Source organism: Girardinichthys multiradiatus, chromosome 5 (genome assembly GCF_021462225.1).
Source record: "Girardinichthys multiradiatus isolate DD_20200921_A chromosome 5, DD_fGirMul_XY1, whole genome shotgun sequence".
Classification (NCBI taxonomy): Eukaryota; Metazoa; Chordata; class Actinopteri; order Cyprinodontiformes; family Goodeidae; genus Girardinichthys; species Girardinichthys multiradiatus.
Window position 1 is genome coordinate 19,279,610 of NC_061798.1, and position 23,544 is coordinate 19,303,153.

The 23,544-nt window shown below is 40.9% G+C and overlaps 3 protein-coding genes across 4 annotated transcripts in view; 1 reads left to right on the forward strand and 2 right to left on the reverse strand.

Moving 5' to 3' along the window:
- Window positions 1-579: 579 nt before the first annotated feature.
- Window positions 580-12,617, reverse strand: glb1 (galactosidase, beta 1). The gene is made up of 16 exons (XM_047364250.1): window positions 12,388-12,617; window positions 11,776-11,945; window positions 10,862-11,012; window positions 9,731-9,791; window positions 9,553-9,647; window positions 8,469-8,649; window positions 8,146-8,204; window positions 7,947-8,068; window positions 6,013-6,053; window positions 5,826-5,938; window positions 5,661-5,735; window positions 5,032-5,121; window positions 4,825-4,938; window positions 3,203-3,334; window positions 1,895-2,134; window positions 580-1,282 (listed from the first exon to the last, which is right to left on the reverse strand). The coding sequence occupies exons 1-16, from the start codon at window positions 12,481-12,483 to the stop codon at window positions 1,028-1,030; spliced, it is 1,995 nt and encodes a 664-aa protein (XP_047220206.1). The 5' UTR covers window positions 12,484-12,617; the 3' UTR covers window positions 580-1,027.
- A 515-nt stretch (window positions 12,618-13,132) lies between these two features.
- Window positions 13,133-15,701, forward strand: ccdc86 (coiled-coil domain containing 86). The gene is made up of 4 exons (XM_047366015.1): window positions 13,133-13,765; window positions 13,978-14,107; window positions 14,186-14,260; window positions 15,522-15,701. The coding sequence occupies exons 1-4, from the start codon at window positions 13,233-13,235 to the stop codon at window positions 15,666-15,668; spliced, it is 885 nt and encodes a 294-aa protein (XP_047221971.1). The 5' UTR covers window positions 13,133-13,232; the 3' UTR covers window positions 15,669-15,701.
- Window positions 15,702-17,347: 1,646 nt separating this feature from the next.
- Window positions 17,348-23,544, reverse strand: part of rnf24 (ring finger protein 24) — a 40,302-nt gene continuing 34,105 nt past the window's right edge. For both annotated transcript variants that reach the window (XM_047365164.1, XM_047365165.1), the window contains exon 6: window positions 17,348-21,909. In XM_047365164.1, coding sequence (XP_047221120.1) covers window positions 21,768-21,909 — 142 coding nt within the window. In that variant the 3' untranslated portion in view covers window positions 17,348-21,767. The remainder of the gene's footprint in view (window positions 21,910-23,544) is intronic.

The window sequence follows — 23,544 nt, forward strand, 5'->3', positions numbered from 1 at the left end:
ATCATGTGGTGACTGTGGCTCAGTAGGAAGAGTAGTCGTCTTGCAAACAGAAGGTTGTGGGTTTGATTCCAGCTTCCTCCTGCCATATGTCGATGTGCCCCTGGGCAAGGCACTTAACCTCAAGTTGCCTACTGATCTGCGTATCGGTGTATGAATGTGTGAGCGTTAGTGAGTGCGATTGGGTGAATGTGGCTCTAGTGTAAAGTGCTTTGAGTGGTCTGCATGACTGGAAAAGCGCTATATAAGTTCAGTCCATTTACCATCAATTCAGTTCTTTCTCTTATCCTGAACATTTGAGTTCTGAAGGCAACTTTGTAAAAGTAGCCTCCTTTTAAGCAAGAGATGACCTCCTCCAGCAGAACCAGACTCAAAAAGCCTTCTTCCTTAACCAATTTACTTACTAAGATGAAGAACAACAAGCAGTGCTACTCTTCCAGTAAAACTACAGTACTAGAGTGCATGGGTGTAATCTGGAAAACAAATCTAACCCATCCTTTCTTTTCACTCTGATGCCATACATCTGTCTGTCCTGTATTGTGGAGATGCATATAACGATAAGGCATTGTATTAATAGAAGCATCTTATCAAATTTTTGTTTTATTGCTTGTATAAATGTTAATCGGTACATCTTGTACAAGCATCAAAACTACCACACAACCTCTGAATAAATAGAGGCTATATAGAGCAACAATTTTTAATGATAGGAAAACTCATCTGAACATGTACTTTCCTGAGTTGGCAGTCATTTGAAAAATTAAATGTTTCTTGAATGATGAAATACCACAGCTTTCATTGCTTATAATCCCTTTCAGACATGAAAAGAGGAGATACAAGAGGAGATTTTGGGATACATGTTAAAATCAGGTGGTGGGAATACAGTTACAAAAATCAGAAAATAAACTGACATTTACATAACACAGACTGGGTGAAAACAAAAATTCATGTCACAAAACAGTTAATTCCAGGCTCATACGCTGAGTCTTGCAGTGCAAACTGATTCCATTGGTGCAGCAGAGTTTCCTTATTTTCACAGGAGGTCCTCTTTAGTAAACAGTCTCCTGCGCGGTTTGTGTTCAGAGAGGACTGTTGCATTGAGGACTGGGGATGCTGTAAACTCAACAGTGCATGACTGGGAGCTGCACGGATCAGCTTCCAGCTCCAGGACGGTCACATTGTTGGGTGCTGCTGTACTCAGGATGCTGGCAGGAACAAAAAGGGTCACCTGAGGTCCTCGAGCGGGCCAATAACGCCCTAAATTAAAGCCATTAATCCAGATCTGCCCCTAGGGAAACAAAAATATATTATTAGTTTGTTTGTGCCACACTTTGTTCAAACGCTTTTCTAAACAAAACATTTAATTTGAGCCATAAAAGTTTTACTGGAGAGATAACCTGAAAAGGCACTAAAACACATTTAATTTCTCAAACCATGATAAAAACAAAATACAAAAATACAAAAATACATATACATATACAGAAATATAGAAGGGCTGTGAAAACTAGCTGTTCTCGTTGCTTAGTTTAAAAAAAAAAAAAGGGTAATAAATCAAATTTCACAATTTAATTATGCTCACTAATACTGAACATCAATACATGTGTAATTGATAAAGACAAAAAAAAATGCTAAGGACCCAAAATGTCCTCCACAGTAAGTTACTTTATAGGACTAAATTCTTTACTTTTTCTTTCCTCAAACATGAAGATGCTGCATTGCTTTAATTAAACCAATACACCGAAAGCACAAAATAAAAAATCCAACTTTCTAATTATTAAACAAAAATATCCTCCTATATGTAATTGTTGCTTTTACAGTACATGTACTGAAGTTGTTCTTTGGCTCGTAGTAAACAGTAGTAAACAGTTTGAAACTAAATGTCTAATTTTGGTTCAGTCACCTTCTTCCAGCCTGGCAGCTTGACATAAGTGTCTTGAGGGAGGTCTGGAATACCGTCGGGAATGACGAAGCTTCCCTTATAGAAGGCTGGAGGTGACAGAGCCGCAGGCTGACCTTGATCTGTCCGTGTGGGAGGTTGATCTCCAAGTAGGCCCTGTTTGACTGCCTCGTCGATGCTGAGACTGTACATGGTCCAGCCAGTGAGGGGGACTTGTCCCAGAGTAAGATTGGAGACCAGGCCCTGTGAGGAGAAAACAATTTGTAAAAAGTAGCACATTTTAAATAATTGTAAATGTTTTTAGTATGGATATCCCAATGTGATCCCAGGTATTGACCCAGGGCTCTGATGTGATGTGTGACAGATTCCCAGACAACATTACTCCTGATATCTGTTGTTGGTGTACCCTCTGGGAATTCATATCAGCAACACCCTCAGCGAGATGTGCAACAACAGCATGTTTTGAACTGCGGGGGTTCAAAAAATCTATTATAGGCTGAGCACTTGCTGTTGATTTGAGTCTGGGCTTTTCAAACCAATCTAGGTGTTTTTTTTTTCATTCTTTACAATGACTTTTAATGTAAAGAGAGACTTCACTAGCTGCTGCAGCTCCCTGTTCATCTGCAGAGAGCAGCTGAAACGCCAGTCATGCAGTTTTACAACGTTGAAATCAAAATTTCTGTAAACAACCGTTTCTGGAAGTTTTTTCACGCATGATTACATACAACTGCATACAAATATGTTGCGAGCCAAATTATCAACATCCTATCATAACCTTGACCAAACATGCTATTGCTAGCCTAGCACTTCTGCAAACTGTATGCCAGAAGCAAGATTTCTGCTGACTTTATTGAAGACTGTAGCTGTATGTGCAAGTCAGACATATTTGTAGAAACAAATGAAAATGCCGTGCATTTTTCAGGCAACACACTGTAAGGGCGCAGTAGTTACTTCCCCAACTGAGTTAACTCATGCTGGAGCAGCATATTGAGTCTGCCCTGCAGAAACTCCTGTTGGGACAAAATATTTGCCAGGAACTGGTGAATGAATTAACTCACAATACTAATGTAGACCATGTAACACTGATCAATTGTAGCTACTTTACTGCATGTACATGGCACTGATTTTAATAAGGTATGGCAATAGAACTCAACATTGGCAAATGCCTTATCTTAAATGATTTACATCGGTATCAGAGACGAAGAAACCTGATCCAGACATCCCTGGTTTTCAGGACGTTCGACACAAATATAGACACAAGACAGATGATGAGACTGAAACCACTGAAAACAATAATAAAAACAAACAAACTTTGAAGTCGTTGATGTCTCTTCCATAGTTAATTCGGCCCATGTTCTCCACCAGTATGTCCACCTGACTTCCAGCCTTTCCTGTCACATTCACACTCAAGACCTTGTTCCTTTCCAGAACCCCTACTGCCACCTTGGGAATAGATATGATTATATTAGTACATATATCAAAACATAAAATAGACATTTGTAGTCACTTGTTTTTGTTCTAAAGTCCAGTTTACTCATGATTGGGGGTAGACTGAATCTCCCGGTCTATTGTTTACTATTTTTGACTCTTCATACTGTTTGGACCTGCTAATTTCTTTCAGTATTTCTGATTATGAAGAGTTTTATGCTGTACATTGGAGCCCTACATCTATTTGTAAAAGGAACAGAAAACTGCCAGCTTCGTTTATGCTTTCAGTCAAGAGAAAACCTCGCTAGTTTAGGCTGTTTTAGAAACTTGTATGAACTACATCTCTATATTAAAGTGCTGCCATATCACATATTAGTATCATGAGTGCCACTAGCTTACCCAGTCTGTGTGCAGGCAGATCCTTCTTCTAATGTAGCACCACCCAACAATTGTTTAGTGTTTACCTTGCAACAAATATTTTACCAAAATGGGACTGCTAAAATATTCTAAATTGTGATACTACTTACAAAACTTGCAATAATGATATTGGTGAATATTAACTTTCATTTCTTTTTTTTTAACCACTACACAATGCCCAACCACTCTCAGCCAGTAAGGACACAAATCTGGTGTGGGCATTAAGGGAACTTAGGAGTTCATTATACAAACCAAATAAGTGACAGAGCTATACAAACAAATATTGCATCCAAGAAGTCCTTCAAGATTATGATACTGCACACAGTAATACTGCGATAAAGACTTCAATTCAATATATTGTGCAGCCCTATAGTGCGAAGGTTTTGAGAGTCAAGACGTGGCTTATGAAAAGCCTGGGCTTCACAATAAGCAAAATGGTTTATTCTGTGTGTGGGCTCAGGGTGTAAAATATTTATTCTGTTGGAATCCCATCATTTAACCAAGATTTACAGATTTGTTTGTCCAAATCTAAACTATAAATGCAAAAGTTCACAATAAATCAGGCAGGTTAATTATTTACTGCAGAGTTTTTGTTTTTTTTGTTTTTTTAAAATCGGGCTTTAAACTAGGAGTCTGCAAAAAGACACGGATGTACAGACGGATGGATAGATAGAGAATACATGAAATATAAATAAAATTCGACTTTTAACAAACTGCATTGGAAGCCTGTAATATCAAGAGCTGCTGTGCAAGTAGCTGATCCTACATCACCTTTAGTCTCTTTGAGCTGAGGAAAATCATTCTCTGATGTTGGAGCTAAACTAAATGTATTGTTCCTGCAGTGTATGCACAACAAAACTAAGATATGTGTAAGAATTCATCCAAGAAAACACAGAACAGCAAAGAATTGATTTTGTTCAATCCAGGATTTAAAGATCGTGCTTTGTTTAAACTCAGATAAGTGCAAATGAAATCAATAAAAAGAATAAATGCAAATGAACATTGTGAAAGATTTGTGACAAGTCACAATAAATCCTACATCAGATGGAGACAGCATAGAGGATCTGATAATGAACAATTTGACTCACCCCGTCCACTGACACATATGCTCTGTCGTGGACCCCGTTCAGAGGTGATGACAGAGGGGTGGGCTGGCTGCAATTAACAGCCAGAGTCGTCCTGTAGAGAACAAAACCAAAGGCCTGGAGAGAAACAAAAAGATACAGAAGGTATGGAGGAAATTAATGATAAAAAAACTGCAGGATTTACTGTAATGGAAAATGCCTGGAGGATACCTGATTCAAGTCAGTGAACGTCTGAGGAAAGTTGCTTCTAACTGGACCTGAGAATGACAATGTTTCTGTAGCATCGGACACTGTCTGGAGCTGCAGGTGACAAAAACATGCTGCATTTTTCATCCTTCGGGATTTGAGTTTAGTTCTGCAACCAACACATTTTTTTGCTCCTCAATTAATCTGTTAACCATTTTTTGATTAATTAATTAATAATCAGATAGCAAAAGGTGCTTAGTAGGAGTTTACAGAATTTGAACCAGGTGAAGCTAAAGCTATGCCACTTGAGGAGTTCTGGATAGAGCATATTTACAGACAAAGAAAGTTTTTCATCATAAATGCAAAATGTATATATTTTTTGAACAATTATGGCCTAATTACTCCTCTGAGTGGGTTGTTCTTTTAGCAAATGGCATGTTTTAGAGTCTGTATACTCCAGTTAACAACTACTCCATTACTAAATTAGTTGACGGTTATTTCAATAATCAATTAATCACGATTAATCCGATTAATTGTTTCAGCCCTATTTAGGTTGTTCAAGTCAATGCTTCGTTGTTGCAAAGTTGGAAAAGATTTTCACAACCTAGAGGCCTGTAATAGATTACATAAAATAAAGTAATCTTAATGCCTACCTTCTTCATTTTTACAGAACCGTATGCGTACTTTGGTGTCGTTGGTGGAATCGGCCCCTCTGGTACATTACTGTACTGTTTGAAGAGGAGACAAAAGGTATTCCCAATGACACCAACACACAAGGAAAAACGTCCAAAACAATGCCTAAATATTCAGGTTCATACCATTCGGATGACATCTCTGATGGCAAAGTATTTCTCTGTGAGGTCCCCTGCCTCTGACAGAGGGGCATCATAGTCGTAGCTTGTGGGCTGTGCAGCATACGGTGAGTTAGCGCCTGAGATTATTAAAACACACCGTTAGTGTCTCAGTAAAGCTGCAGGAAAGCTGTTCTATGCTAACTGCACCTACCATTCCAGTAGCCGAAGTTTGACCCGCCTATGAACATGTACCTGCAGGGAGGAATAAAAAATAGCTTTGTGCGTAAATATATAGATTTTAAAGTACTAGTAGAATTGTCTACATAACCATAGCATTATGACCACATTTTATTGATGTAATGATAAACTTTCTTCTTAGAAGCACCGTTTAACCACGTTGCGGATTATGAACATTTAAGGGATTGATGGCAGCCAGGATGGTTGGAGTTTTTGATTTCTTGAGGTTCCCACAGACCAAATCTGCTTGTTGTCTGCTACAATCATGTGCTAACGCAGAAAACTGCACATTTCATTCAGGTTTGACTTTTCAATTAAGGTGCGGAACAATTTGAATACTGTACAAGCAGATGTTTGGCTGGAGGCCAACATTTTGGCTATTGAAAAGCATTGGGGCTGCCATCAGGAAACAATATAATTGTGATACCATTGTTGAAAATCACAATGACAATTATGATTAACCCAGATTTTCTTGGCTCCTTTTAACATTTCAATAACTTAAAACAGACATGAGGTGTGGGAATTAAGGCCAATTAGAGCCCATCCAATTAACCAAATAAATTACTGATATACAGTGTCAATGCATGAACCTTGACAAACAAAAGCCTACCAAATACTGTGTACTAGCAGTCCTTTGTGAATGAAATACTGCACACACTGATATTGCGATGGCATTTGTGCCACATCATATTGTGTAGCTTGCTGTGCCCCAGCCACCGGATGAAACATAGACTGGAATGTACACAAAGAGAGTGGTAAAAAAAACTAAATCCATAATTGCATTAACAAACTTTAGTCCAGCCCTAGGAAGGAGGAGTCACGGATGTCATGGAACCAATAACAAAACATTTTTCCCAGCCCAGCCTTGTACTCATTTCCCGTGGCACCGTAGTTGATCAGAACGGGGAGGAAACGTGCCACAACCTAGATGTCTGAACCTCGCTGACAAGGAATACTTTAACTTCGAACAATTCTTGGATCCAGAGATGACTTTGATCGGGTGTTGTTCTATCCGCCCGTCAAAGGACAACCAATTGCTGTACGAGTAATTCAGCATTAGTGCTAAAGGGGTAATTAAGAGTAGCTGCCTTTAACCTTTCTTTCTGAGCTTCTGCAGAAAAAGAATCTGAGCTAGAGGTTCCCCCAGAAGAGACTGTATCTCTTATTGCGTTGAATAAAGCGGCTTCTTCCTCCCTGCCTGAGAGGACATGGCATAGAAACTGCAGCCCGGCACGACTGAAGGTGCAATCCAAGCAGAAGCTTTCCGTCTGTTAGCTGATACTGGGAGCAGCGACCACGGCTTCTTTGTCCGCTGTTCGTCATGCAACCATGCAGCCAGACCGGGCCACCTCCACCACACAATCCAACGCCCTTTAGACCTCCTGTTAGAGGTGGAGTCTGGGCAGAGAAAACTAGTTTCGGATAAAACAACGTAAATACTGTGCTAAACGTTAATCCATTTGAGTGGGAACATGCCTCTAAGGCTTGAGTTTTACTTGCTCCAAGTTGTGTTTGAAAGTTAAGGCAACTTTCTTTCAATTAATGTTTTAAACACAGATCGACCACAACGCACCGCTGGTGCTCTTATACACCCTAATATTTATAGTAATGGTATTTCAGGCACATGTGAAACTAAAAGGGTTGCCAGATAAGCTACTTTCCTTTGTTAGCTAAAACCGCCAATTCTTTACATTCTCGTGAATTTATATTTTAGGGCTTAGAGACTTGTCATAACTGTATTCAACACATTGGAAGGTTACACAACTTCTGCCAGCAGATGGCAAAAGCAAGATCCGAGTCATGGGCAGGGTCGAGGGCTCGATCCATGTTGGACCCTTGGCTCAAGACTGAGTATCACAGTCATGGGTGCTTGTCTAAACTGACCAATGTTGACTTCAGATAACTCACAGGTTAACATTTGCTTCTACAGCCAGCATCCGGCTGAGAGACTTAGCCACTAGAGCGGATGAGACGACAGAGTGACGGGATCCCCAGTGGTCTAGCCAGCCAGTGTAAAACTCAGAGTTAACCTGGGAAAAAACGAAGAGGTGTTTTGCACTTTGCCATGTGGGTTACTTTTTTAACACGCGCAGGGGAAGATGCTTACCAAAGGTCCATAAGGTTCAGCATGTCGCTGTGCTTCAAAGGCAGCAGTTATATTTGCACCTAGCAGAGGGAGAAGGCATAAAATGAGAAAGTCTCTTTGTGCAACTTCCTCATGACTTCTGACTAGTCTAAAATGTGACAATGAGTCAGCAAAGCAGACAAACAAGAAAACAAACTTAAATTAGTTACTTAGTGTGAACACAAACCGCTTCTGCTGCATAATAGTACAAACACATTATGCTCTCTCAGTACTTTATATCTACATTGTGATTCATTTTACAGGAATAGAAAATTCACTACAATCTGCAGAACACTGAAGCTTACCAGGACCAAAGTCTACGGTGGCATAGAGGTCTTGTATTGAGCCACATTTTAGGTACGTCACCCCTGCACCATCTGTGGTGAACAGAACCACCTCGTCTCCCAGGTGAGCTCTGAACAATTTGGTCAGGTGACGCATGTAGTTGTAGTCACAGGCAAAGTAGCTGCCATATTCATTCTCCACCTGTTGATAAAGGATGTATGTCAATGTTTTTCTTATAAAAACCTCTCCACACTTCTTGGCAACCTGGTAAATAAATAATTTTTAAAAAGTACACATGCATCGTCCAGAGTGAAGTTGTTGTGCTCTCTTCTCCCTTCAGCTCACCCAAAGGTTTTTCTATATGATGGCCATGGAAGAAGACTAATTATGTGTCTGGTAAACATTTCTGGGCTTTCTTAACTGTACATTTGAATCATTATCTTATTTAAGACCCAATGATTTCCTCAAAGTGTTTAGTGTGGATGAAAATTTTAGTGCCTTGTTTAAATTCTTTGGTTTATAACCTGCTCTTCTGCATGACCTGATAAAAGTATTCAAACCCCTTCTTGGTCCCTCTGTTGCAGACTTGATCTATGGCAAGGTTTAGGACAGATAGTTCTGTTTAGTCTTGGAGAGATGGCTTCTCAGCCTTCTCCAGAGCTGAAGTATAAGATCAGATGTATGCCACACGATCCAAGGCTCAAATTCCACTGTCAAAATTTCTAGGATGAATTTACAACAGGTTTCACCTCGGTCCCTCCTCTGTCAGTCAGGATCTCATGGGAATTACCTTGAAAGCTGTTATGAGGACTCTTTGCTTTGTCTAGTCAGAGTAGTTTGGCACAGATAGTGAAAGCATATCAGATGCTGTAAAAGTGTTTTCCCTTGTCAAGGTTATAATAAAGCTAATTTAAGTGAGAACCACCGAACTCTTCTTTTAGTAAACACAAATCTTTCCATAACAAACCCCACAGGTTTATATTTGCGATGGCAAGACAGAAGGCTTTATCCTGACATTCCTCTAAAACCACTGTTTGTAGATACCGATGTAATAAAAACATCGGGTACAAGCCAAGGGAAATGAGTCCAGACGTCCACGCTCACCTGTACAGTGATGATGGGACCACCGTTCTGATACAGGTAAGGCTTCATCATGGGTAAAAGCTTCCCCATCCATTTATCTACAGCTGCAATGTAATCTGCAAACACACGCAAATTAAAGTGCTCTGGCTTTTGTAGGAAATGTTGCTTGCATTCCTCACTAGATGTGTTTGCTGCTTACCTGCATCAGACGATCGCAGCACAATGTTTTTCTTGTTTAGAAGCCAGGAAGGCAGACCACCCTAATTGGCAGAATAACATAAATAATTAGAAATGTAAAAGGGAAAATGCACCCACAAATCAAACATGTTGTTCATTCTAAATTAGACAGGTGCTGAGATTGCGAAGATGTTTGATGAAAGCAACTTATTATACAGTAGGTACAGTGCCTTGTAAAAATATTTATACCCCTTGGACGTTGGCCATTTGGCTTCACATGTAACATGACTTTGTATTGATACATTACATAAAATTCATATACAATACATTAAAACTTGTGGTGATAACTTAATAAATTGTAAAAAAAGAAAGAAAAAAAAAAGGTTGAACAGAATGAATGCTGATAGCATTATGCAGAAACAGGAAAATTTAATTTGCTGTATAAAAGCTTGGTGTGCTTGAATAGATACTATGTCACAGGATGGTGCAGGCAGAAAGAAATTAGGAAACAAAAAAGTGTATTTTCATCCGGGTATCAACGTGATCTTTCAATCTTCCCGAGGGCTGCTGCGACTGTAATACTTTATGGCTGACAGAGATACAGGAAGATGAAAGCAACGCAAACCAGAATCTATTAACAGAACCTGAACCCCATAATCCCAGAGACCAGATCGGATCAGTTTTCCAGATGGGTTCGAATTTTCAGACTTTCCTTCAAATGCATTACATTCCCTCCTAGACTCAGTAATGTCATCTAGAGCTATTCAGACTGCTCTGAGGTCTGCACTGTCGCACCAGACACACACACACACACACACACACACACACACACACACACACACACACAGCTTCAGTAAATCCTGTTTTCTGACAGTCTTTGAGAATTGTATCTGTTAGAGGAAATGTTGAGAAAGGGATAATATGAAAGAAAATTATATTTTTGTGAATTATCACATGAATTTAGCACATAACTCACTAAATTGTGTCCACAGCATTCACTTGAACTTAAAGTGAAACCTTAAAAAACCCACTTTTTTATTTGAGGTATATGTACAGCTTGGAAAAACGGAGGCTATTTGTGCTCTTTTGTCTCAGTTCTGGAAAGCCCAAAACAACACAGCAAGAAACACATTTAGAGACTTCTTTCGCTCACCATGTCCCACTCCGCACATATGTACGGCCCTGGACGAAGGATCACAAACAGACCGATCTCCTGAGCCAGCTTAAGGAAATATTGCACATCTCTGTCTCCGCTGAAATCATACTGGCCGGGAGACTCTTCGTGGTAGTTCCAGGGAACGTAGCTGCAAGCAGAAGAAAGCATCAAGATCAACAATCAATTCTAATAATATTGATTAAAAATGATCTTAGATCTTATATCTCTAGGGCTGTTCAATTCTCCAGATATTCATTTTAAATTCTGTTCTAAACCCAATAAAAAAACACTCTTCTTTTTTAAATGATTCGGCAACATTCGGTCTTGCAAGGAAACTTTTCATTTGTTCTTGAAGTGCATTAAATGCAGCATGTTTCCAGAGAGTAATGTGTTAAATCACAAATCCACAACCCTGGTCCTCAGGGCCCAATGTACTGCATGTTTTAGATGGATCTCTGCTGCAGCACACCTGACTGAAATGATTGTATTACCTCCTCAGCATGCCGTCCAGGGCTGCAGAAACTGGTTCATCCTCTTTTTATTTAAGGTGCAGGGATGTGACAGCAGGAAAACACCTAAACCATTAACAGTGGCCCCTGAGGACCAACGCTGGGAAACACTGAGTTGAATCACCATGCTTTCAATGACCAAAGTACTTGTTATTCATAAAGACGCATCTTTATGTTAAAGACAAACTAAAAGGAACTTTCTATCTGTTAAAAGCAAGTTGTCGTGAATATTTAACCTTTTTTGCTTCACAAAACCAGCTGCTTAAAAAACTGATGATCGTTTTTCAGTGCATTGTGTGCAACTGGCTCAGGAAACCACTGCTGTACCACACACCAGTTCCTGATTTTTCATATGGCATTATAAACAACGCATAGTAATTGTGTATGTGTGGGAAATCCTACGTCTGGATGGCGTTCAGCCCTGCCATGTACATCTTTAACAGCCTGTCCTTCCAGTAGGCCCTGGGGATCCTGCTGTAGTGGATGCTTCCTGATATGTAGCGAAACTGCTCCCCATCCTTACGGAAGCAGTTGTTCTTGTAGTCCACACTGAATGATGGAGAGGTTCCGAGCTGCAGGTCAAAACGCAAACATCTGCCATAGAATACATACAAAATGCATGGTCTATCCCAAACAGTTTCGAGTTTTTATGACCCAGGGATGACACCTCAGGTGGTTGTGGGGATGTTGCTGCCAGATACTTGATTGTCAACTGAAAAAAAACTTGTTTTAATAAAGAAAGCTGTAGATTTACCGGCATTTTCAGAAATATCACTAAAAAGACTTAAAGCTCTGATCGGTACAGAATCTAATTTAGACCCCTATTTATTGCAAACACATGTTAAACGCATCATTTTTTGTGAAAAATATCCAGCCCAAATTATTGATTTATTTTGTATTACCAATCATCTCTCCAATTTGCTCTATTCTCCCACAGAGCCGCGGGTAAACGTTTTTGTAACCTCAAAAGAAAGAAGTTTAAAGGCTTTAACTTTATAGCTGAGATATACTCACTGAGAGTCCAAACAGCAGCAGCAGCAGCAGCAGCAGAAAGACGCCGTTAAATCTGAGCACAGGCATACTGAGTCCTCTCACAGCTCCTGCTGTCATGTTGCTACATAAAAGCTTCTGCCACCAACACAATCCGATCCCGAACCAAGGATTCTCCCCTGAATGAGCTCAGGGGTTTTTCACTAACCGGCAGCACAAGTTGCGGAAGTGAAATCATGTGACAGGGTGGTGCAGGGATGCTTTCTGCTCAGTAGATGGCACTGTAGTGGTTTAGGTATGGCGTCTGTTCACAGACTGTACGAACTTTATTGGACCTTTATGGGTCTGATTTTCAGTCCCATAAAGGTCTCTTCTAAACAGATGTAGAAATGAACCGTGGAGTTTAAAAGTTGCAATTCAGTATTTTGTATGAAATTCATCAAGAAGTGAAACAAAAACATTTAATCTAAGTAATTATTTCAGAATTAAATTGTATCTTACAATAAGGGTAAACAATGTGCTTACAGCTGAGGTATGAATATATGCAAAAGTATTTACACCCCTTTGAACTTTCCAAACCAGTGACTAGAGACTGACGTTTTTTTATTTGTATTCGTAAAATAGCTCAAGATCAGTTTAGAGGGTTTAAAGGGTGTTTCTATTCTATTCTATTCTATTCTATTCTATTCTATTCTATTCTATTCTATTCTATTCTATACTGCAGTTCATCCCTCCCACCAATAGTTGGCGACAAAGAACAGCTGTCTTCTACGTCAAAACCGGAAATAACAGTATACACAAGACTGGCAGTAGTCACACGTGGGTCTAGGAGTTAACGTAATGCTGTATTGTCTGTTTTATTAAGAAACATGCCAAAGAGAGCCAAGGCCAGATCGGAGGAAAACACCTCAGCAGAGGAACAGGTCGAGGATCCTCCAGTGGAGAGCAGGCGGACCCGCAGCGGCCGTACAGTGCGCCCTCCTGCCGGGCTGCTAGACTCCAAAACCCCGGTGAAAACTTCCAGCAGAAGGACCAGGAGGTCCGTCCTCCAGGAGCTGTCGCCGACTGTGGAAGAACAAACCCCCGAACATAAGGAGCAGGAACCAGAGAGACCAACTCTGGAGGAATCCAGCGTATCTACAGAGCCAGAGCCCGTTCAACCAGTAGAACCCACGGTGCCCTCTGACCCACCGGCCCAGGTAGCAGCGGCGGAGACAGATAAACCTGAGGGTGGAGGAGAGCATCAGATGTCCAAATGTGCAGCGGCAGAGACAGCTCCTGTAGGTTCAGATTGTATTCCCAAGAAGAAACCTCACCTGGCTCCAAGTGCCAAACAGATCCCGGTGGTTCCTCTGGGAAAACCGAAGTCAGGAAGAGTATGGAAGGACCGAAACAAGCAGAGGTGGGATCTGCCTTCAATATCCTCCGTAGATGCACTAATCTGATGATCTCTGACCAGCAAAGTCTTATTTTTAATCTGTGTCTTCATGTAAATGCTGCTGAAATCAGACATCAGATCATATTTATCAAGAAAACAGTCAATCTATCCGTAATTAAACTGCTTTCTCATAACTCTACTCACCTGTAGTTTACCCTGATGTTTGCATCCTCTAGGTTCTCTGCGTTGGTCCGAGACAAACCACTGTGCTCCTCCTGGGAGAAGAAGATGCAGGCCAAGCGGGAAAAGGACCTTGTGAAACAGTACACAGTGAGGCTGAAGGAGGAGAAAGCTCAGAAGAAGGAGGTGATGTGATGCAGATGTGCTGGAACAAAGTGATGTTCATGCAGCTGCATGTCTAACAGGCCGTTCTTTGTCTTTTAGGAAAAGAGGAAAAGACGAGAGGAAAACCTGAAACGGCGTGCAGAGAACGAACGAAAAGCTGAGATTGTACAAGTGGTATGTCTAAAACGTTCCACGGTTACATAGAAGTTAACCTTTCAGGTTTGATCGGCCTTACGGAAGGATTCATTTCTCACTATATGTCCTACATTACAACCACAAATTCAACGTATTTGAATTGTTTTTTGCACATATTTGCAGAGTGGAATGATCGTTATTCATATTTCATGTTTTCACACAAACAATTTTGAAAAGTGTGGCATGCATTTGTCTGAGTCCGGAGTCAATACTTTGTAGATCCACCTTCTACTGCAGTTACAGCTTTAAGTCTTTTGGGGGGGTGTTTCTACTGGCTTTTGCACATCTAGTGACTGAGATTTTTACACAGCCTTCTTTGCAAAGTAACCTGAGGGAGATTGGATGGAGAGCACATATTAATTATAGCTCTGGCGGTATGCTCGGGGTTGTTCTCCTGGAAGCCGAACCTCCATCCTAGCATCCAGTCGTTGGCAGCCGTTAACAGGTTTTCTTCCAGGATTGTCCCATATTTAGCTCCATCTATCTTCCCCACAGCTGCTGAAGAACACTCTGCCACAAATTCAGCTTTGTGGAGGGCATTGCTAATAGTAGTCATGTCGACAGATTCTCCCACCTGAGCTCTTTGCAGCTCCTCCAGAGTTGGCTTCTTTTATGATCAATACTCTTCAAGCCAGGCCGGTCAGTTTAAATGGACAGCCATGTCTGGGTAGGGTTGCGGCTGTGCCATACTGTATTTTCATAGGATGGATTGGACAGAGCCCTGTAAGGGATATTGTTTTATAACATAACTCAGCTTTAAGCTTTTCCGTAACTTCTGTCTCTTGTGTTCCTTCGTCTTCGTGATGCTGTTTGTTCACTAATGTTCTCTAACAAACCTCTGAGGCCTTCACAGAACGGCAGGGTTTATACTGAGAGTGAATTACACACAAGTGGGCTTTGTTAATTAGGTAACATCTGAAAAGAAGTCCTTGCACAGGATTTTATTTAGGGACATCAGGTTATAGGAGCTGATGTCATAGTGGTCAGATTGAAAAAATAAATAAAATCCCTTTTCCTCCACTGTACAACTGTTTGTTGGCCTATCATTTCAAATTCTTGTAAAATCGATTGAAATTATAATGCGAAAAATGTAAAAAATATTAAGGGGTATGATCAATGCTCATAAAAGTGCTTTTATGATGTTTTTTTTATTATTATTATTTTTCGCTCTGATCATTCAGAGGGAAAAAAAGATGACAAATAGATACGTGTAAAACTGCTCCTCTCTTTTGTTCGGCAGATCCGGAACACGGCAAAGATCAAGAGGATGAAGAAGAAACAGCTCAGGAGAGTTGAGAAGCGAGACACTCTGGCTCTGCTGCAGAAGCCACAGAAGCAGAACATCCCAAGCAAAGTGCAAAAAAATGTTAAGCAAGATTTAACTTAAAAACTGAAAAATAAATTTCACGTTTAGAAGATAGTCTACATGTTGTCTTTGGAGATCTTTGATCCGATCAAGTTAAGACTTTATTCTTCCTATGAGGAGGTGTTGCTTCCAAACACAGATCTGCTAAGAGTCAACTTGACTACAACGGTTTGGGTTTTTACCAATGAACTTATGAACTGGTTTTAAATAGCAAGGATAAAATATACACTCACTGGCCACGTTATTGGTTAATCTTTGCTAATACCTTAATTCTACATGCCGTAGATTCAGCAAGGTGTCAAAAATATTCCTCTGAGATTTATGTCCAAATCGATATGACATCACAGTTTCTGCAGATGTCAGATCTCCAGTTCCACCACATCCTGTTGAGTGCTATGTTGGATTACGATTTGATGCATGTGGAGGCCACTGGAGTACAGAGAACTCATTGACATGTTTAAGAAAGCTATCTGAGCTTTGTAACCTGGTGCATCATCCTGCTGTTGGGACCCATCAGAAGATGGGTACATTCTGGTCTTAAAGAGATGAACACAGCCAGCAACAAAACTCAGGCTGTGGGTTTTAAATGATACTCAGTTGGTACTAAAGACTCCACAGTGTGTGACCTCCACCAGTAGCCTGAACTGTTAATACGAAGCATGATGGGTCCCAGCTTTTGTGTGGTTTCCACATATTCTGACCTAACAGGCAGCACTTTTCACGTCTGTTATTGTCCAGTTTTGACGATCCTCGGTTTCCTGTTTTTAGTTGGCAGGAGAGGCACCCAGTTTGATCTTCTACTGGTTTAGCATCCCTGAAATCACCTTTCTTCCCCATTCTGATCCTCAGTACGAACTTCAGTAAGTCGTCTTCACCAGATCTACGTAGGTGTTGAAATTCTTTGAGTTCCTGCTATAAGATTGATTCACCACTTGTGTTACAGAATCAAACAGGCGTACCTAATAAATTGGCTTGTGAGTGTATAATCCTTAAATTACACCACGAAATTGTGCAATACAGGTGTGTAACCAGTAAAACTGGCTTCTCTTCATACATGACGTGGTCTAAGACTGAAGATTTCTGCACATCAGGAAATTAATTTGGCATTCTGAAATTTCCTCCCGCATAATCTCTTTGTCAAACACGGTTACTCAATGTAGGCGTTTTAAAAAAGGTTTACGAAGTATGTCATCTCAACAACACTGTTTAGGGAGAAATGGAAACCATACTTGGGCTATGTAGAAGCATTCATCTCAATATACACACAGAGGATTGGATAATAGAATATCTGGATTTTTTATTAGATTGTGGATAATTATATAACAAATATAATTTGTTTAAATGGAATGTATTTACCTGACTTTTGTGAAGTGCCTTGAGACAACATGTGTTGTGAATTGGCACTATATAAATAAACTGAATTGAATTATAAAACAATAATTCATTAAATTATATGTAGAATTTCTGAAGTATGATTTAAAAGCCTACATTTTAAAAAGGAAACTTGCATCATTTAAACACAAGGGGGCGGCATTACTCTGACTTTAAAGCTCTCTTCACATAGATACATTTCTAGCGGTGAGCCAATATTATGTTTGAACAGACTTCATGTGTAACTAAAATACTATAAACATTATTTTATTCATCTTTTGACATTTTTTTAATTCGAAAATTAACTATGCTAGAAATAAAAACAGACATTTTTTTCCGAAATTTGGAATTTTTATTTACAGTTCAAGTCAGTCACATGCAACATTTTCTTAAATGAATAAACAGAAAATTAGCAAAAACTAGAAAAACAAAACCCATATTATTTCAATTTTTTTTTTTTCAAAAGCGCAATATACAAAAATAGAGCTTACAAATACTGTACAGCATATTGTCTCCAAAAAAAATTCTGCTGCAGAATTCTTAGCTTTACAAACAATGTCTGTGAGAGGTCACAAACATAATCAGTGTTAAAAAAAAAAGGAGAAGAAGAGTGGGGAGAATCTGAGGGAAAATGTGAAAAAGCTTGTTTGGAGAAAAAGGAAGAGGCAGTTATTTGTGAGTTTGTAGGAGCTACAGAGGAATAAATACACAATACCAACAAGTCGGGTTCACTTCAACAAGGCAGTGATAAGAGATTAAAACCCGAAATGGACTGGTTGCTAAAACCAACCATGGAAAACATAATGAAACTCTCAAGCAGCAAAGAATATTTTACTGGTTTTCTTCTTCTTCTATCAAAATGAATATTATCTGCCATAAAACAGCACGTCATGATCAATAAGTCCCTTTCTTCTCTGGTTATCTGTAAATTTTTCATATCTAAGGGTGTTCCTGACTGGGTGTCTATTTATAAACAGCTCAGTCAGAGGCAAGGCTGACGTCACGGATGACATCAGCAGTGGGAAGACATTTTTACTGCACTCATCAGCCCCATTCTATTCCTGGCTTCAAACAATCTCTCTCTGCTTTCATCTCAAATACAGAAGCTTCTTTCCTTGTTGGCTAAAACGTTTAACTCCTAACATTTCATGTCGACTTGGCAACACCGGTGCGATCAGGGCGGCGGACGGGAGGGAAACAGGGAAGCTTGTGTGGAAAAAAACGACAATAAAGATGGTCGAATGGCAGCGAGCGTCAGCTGCCGTGGGGTTTAGATGAAGGAACGTTGCTTCTGTTATTTGTGCAGGAATACATAATATCTTGCATTTAAGCAATGGTGGGAGAAAATGTTTGCTAAGCAGCGTGCATTCACAGTAAACATTTCCTTCTGTGAAATCCAGAGACAGATCAGTAAACAAAGCTTTCAGACTTGAGTTAGAATGGACGAGAGTGAGGCTGTATGGATAAGATGGAAGATCTGCTCCCTCACACTGCAACATTAACAGTCCCAGCCTCTTCATATCCAAAACACGTCACACACACCAAGCTAAAAGAAGGCCTTAGTTATTTTGTTCACCACATATGTAATTCAACACATCTTTCTTTGTTATTAACAGTTATTGTTCAACTAAGGCTAATGTGGGTACAACAATTCTCAGTGAATTTAGGGTTAGGGCTAGTGTTAATAGTTTAATGTTCAATTAACAATCCCAGAGTATTGGACCGCAGTACCGTAAATGAACTCTGCTTTCGCTTTCATTTAACAGCCGATATTTTTCATCTGCCAAGGGTCCACTCCTCTGTATGCTGGCTAACACTCAGCAGTGATGAAACATTCAGCAGAGGTCAGAGTAACAATGCTTTTCTAACCTAAAGCCAGAGTCACTTGTTGAAAGCAATCCTTTGTGGCAAAGGATAACAGAACAAAGACGATGTTGAAGACACAATCAGTGATTTCTAGAAGAGATGGCAACATGCAACAGTATTCATACCATATTAAATTTACCACCGCAGTTTTCGATTGGGACTTTCTGAAATAGATGAACACAAAGTAGTACATAACTCTGATAGAAATGATAGAAAAAGTGTGGTATGCATTTATTTTCAGCCCCCTATACTCTGAAACCCCATAATTAATGTAGGTTAGATATGACCAACATTGAACCTTTTTGGCTTTATTCAAAATCCAAGTTGGAAAAGTAACACTCACACTGTGTAAATATGGTGGTGGCAGCATCATGCTATGGGGATGCCTTTCTTCAACATGAACAGGAAGACTGGTCAGAGTTGATGGGAAGATGGATGGAGCTACATGCAGGGCAAAACTGTACAAAAACTTGCTGGAGGCTGAAAAAGACTTGAAGCTGGTGTGGAGGTTCACCTTCCAGCAGGACAACCAATGCGAGTGTCAGCCAGAGCTACGGTGCCATGGTTTAAATAAAAGCATAGTTGAGTGTTAGAATGACCCAGTCAAAGCCCAGACTTGAAAATTAACACTCACAAATGCTCGAGCTTGAGGGATTTTGCAATGAAGAAAATATCTGTCTTTAGATGGTAGAAATAGACCCTTAACACTTGCAACTACTCCTGCAGAGAAAGGTGGGTCTGCAAATTACTGAGTCGGGTGGGGCTGAATCCAAATGCAGGCTTCACTTTTCAGATTATTATTTGTAAAAACATGGAAATGATCACGGGTTATGAAGACCACAGTGGTATCATGATTTCTGATACCAACATAGCCTAATGTTAATATTAGTAAGCTCCTTTTGTAGAAGAAAAATGTTAATTTCCATCCAAATTACACAGATTGGGCATTTGAACCTAATGTTTGACAGCCTGTCTCCAACTTATCTTAGGTTCATCGCATTCCCAGTAACATCGGTGGGAAACATATCACTGTGTGGCCACAAGTTACTTGGGTGTGCAAAAGAGATAATTCAGTCATAACCACAAATTGCTGGTATATGGGAATGAAATGTTACTGAGTGGTAATTTCTAAGAAACAGACAACTGCACTATGACTATGGCCTAATAATAGATGACCACAAGATGCAGAACATATCATTTGCCTTAATCACAGCACAAACAGTGTCCCACATTATTATTATCAGATCTAAAGGTTGCAAAAATGTTGATTTCACATCACCCATTATCTTGTGGTTGAGTCCTTTAAGCACCATCAGTTAAAAATGCTCACTAAATTATCTAAATCCCAAAGATAACTCAGTCAGATCCACAAAACATTTCATTCCCAAACCTCAATGAACTATTCTATCTCACCAATGTTACGGGGGGGGGGGGTCCACAGTAAGGCCTTTCAACTGGTTCACCAAATGCAGCTAACAAGAGGACAAAAAGAATCCACACAAGCACAGCTCAGAGCTGAAGTACGTGTTGCACTAAACAAAAGCATGTTGTACCGATGAAGTGGGGTGTGTGTCGTGGCGTCGAAAGCACCAGAATACCACAGAGAAAAAGCAAAAAAAAAGGGGGATAAACTGTGTTGTGTGTTTGCATGAATGAAAACGTTGTTTTACTCCAACCTGCTGACCACTGACTATGGCAGTGTAGCTGAAAGAAAGGAGGGTCAGCTCCAGCTGCTCCTGCATGTGCATGTATGTGCGTCCACTAAAAGGATGTGCTGATTACACGCCGAGGGCAGTACTCGATACGCCGGTACCAATTCACTGGGCTGCTCTACTAAATGCAGCAGTACCCCCCACCCCCACCACCCCCAAAAAAAGATGATAAATAAAAACAAATACAGAAAAGAAGTAACAATAAATAGATTTACACCTCTGTGGTGAGAGCGATAATATAACTAAAGTTGCAGCACATTTTGAGGGAAGATATCAAACCGATGTGTTCCAGAAAGTGATCCGTGGATCACCTTGTAGCAGGATCTATGAGGCGACTGTCACAGTTTTACTTAGAAGTCTCCTGCTTTCATCTGTGAAATATACGAACCGTAATCTGATTACATTAATGCAGGAAAAGAGCAATGAAAAAGCTAGAAGCATTTCTTCTTTGAAACAGTTTAGACTTCACATTTGTGACTTGAAATCTAGATTTAATTTTGTTGGAAACAACCTGATTAGTCGGAGTAATGCCTGGGTGATGGGTAACACGATCAAACTTTTCACATTTAAACAGACAAAACTGTTTCCGATTTATTGTCCTTTTGAGATATAAGTATATTTGTAATGTTTTAAAACCTGTTTTTCTGCTTTGTACACAGAAATGAAGGGAAAAAAAATAAAATATAACACATGACCTTAGGCCTAAGCAATAAAGGTTTGCCTTCTTATAAAGTGCTTTTTAAACAATACAAAAAAATCAATATCTTTAGTGAAGTTCTTGGCTTTTGCGTTTTCTTCTTCCCCGTCTTTTGCTGGTGGCCTCCAGAAAAGCGCTTTGGTTATGAAAAAGTGACATAAGGAAACTTCTTCTAGATCAGCTTCATTGTCCATGAAGTAAAAAAAAAAAGTAAAATAAAAAGAAAACTGCTGATTACCAGCAACTCAGTGCTGACGTTAAGGAAATCATTTTTCTCTCTTTTGTAACCGATGCAAAAATAAAAGAGATGACGACGGCAGCAGATTCAGTTTGTGAGTTTCTGCGCAGTTACTCCAGTTTCTGTCAGTTCACTCACTCCCACCATAGTGTACCTGTTTAAGGTGAGTGCGAGCGTTGGGATGTGGGGTTCTTTGTGTGTCCGCCGGGTACTTTCCGAGTGAGGCTCAGCGTCCGCTACACCAGGTTCTCGGCGCCGGGCAGGGGCTGATGGACGGGCATGGGAGGCTCCGTGGTGCCGGCCTGCTGGGCGAGCTGTAAGACGGGCATGTTGCACAGCGGGCACACTTTCCTCACCTCCAACCACTTAATGAGGCACCTGGGGAAAAGATAAAGGAGCCAGAATATGTTTTAAAAGTCTAATACTTTATTTAATTTGGGTTTATTTGATCCTCAAATGTGCTAAAATACTGAATTTTCCTACATCTGTCAACATTTTCCTGAAAAAAAAAAAGATTTTTAACTTTTAAACTTTTTTTCGCTGGCACTACAAAAGATCCCCTGAGCTCTTACTGACTGGGCAGAAATAACCCAAAGCTAGTCCTTAGATTAGATACACCTTTATATGTTAATAATAAAACTGAACAATGAAACAAGTACACAGAGGCTGTGACTTCCTACATCAGCTTCTGTGAGGACAGCTGTGTACCATCATACACCAGGGTGAGTTACAACAACGACAAACCCTGGTTCACAGCTAAACTCAGAAGGTTAAGACTGGATAAGGAAGAGGCCTTCAGGAGTGGGGACAAAGACATATACAGAGAGGCAAAGTACAAGTTTGGCAAGGCAGTGAAAGAGGCCAAACGACTGTACTCTGAGAAGCTCCAAAACCAGTTCTCAGCCAACGACTCTGCGTCTGTCTGGAAAGGGCTCAAGCAAATCACCAACTACAAGCCGAAAGCCCCCCACTCCATCAACGACCGACGCCTCGCCAACGACCTGAACGAGTTCTACTGCCGCTTTGAAAGACAAAGGGACAGTCCTGCAACCATCTCCCACGACGCCCCCCAACAGCTGCAGCCATAATCCACCACCCCCATCTCTCCAACCTCAAGAGGGGCCTTGGCACCTCCAACCCCCACCCTGAAGGTCCCCCCCCACCAGCCCCCTACCCACGCCGAGGACGGCTCTTTCCATCCAGGAGAGGGACGTCAACAAACTCTTCAGGAGACAGAACCCCCGGAAAGCTGCTGGTCCGGATTCTGTCTCACCAGCCAGCCTGAAGCACTGCGCTGATCAGCTGTCTCCAGTCTTCACAGACATTTTTAACACCTCACTGGAGACATGTCATGTGCCAGCCTGCTTCAAGTCCTCCACCATCGTCCCTGTTCCCAAGAAGCCAAGGACCACAGGGCTTAATGACTTCAGACCCGTCGCCCTGACCTCTGTGGTGATGAAGTCCTTTGAGCGCCTTGTGCTCTCACACCTAAAAGACATCACCGACCCCCTCCTTGACCCCCTGCAGTTTGCCTACAGAGCCAACAGGTCTGTAGATGATGCAGTCAACCTAGCCCTTCACTTCATCCTCCGGCACCTGGACTCCACAGGAACCTACGCCAGGATCCTGTTTGTGGATTTCAGCTCTGCCTTCAACACCATCGTCCCAGTTCTGCTACAGGAGAAGCTCTCCCAGCTGAGTGTGCCCGACTCCACCTGCAGGTGGATCACTGACTTCCTGTCTGACAGGAAGCAGCGCGTGAGGCTGGGGAAGCACGTCTCTGACTCCCTGACCATCAGCACCGGTTCCCCCCAAGGCTGTATTCTCTCTCCTCTGCTCTTCTCCCTGTACACCAACAGCTGCACCTCCAGTCACCAGTCTGTCAAGCTTCTGAAGTTTGCGGACGACACCACCCTGATCGGACTCATCTCTGATGGTGATGAGTCTGCGTACAGATGGGAGGTGGACCATCTGTTGGACTGGTGCAGCCAGAACAGCCTTGAGCTCAACGCT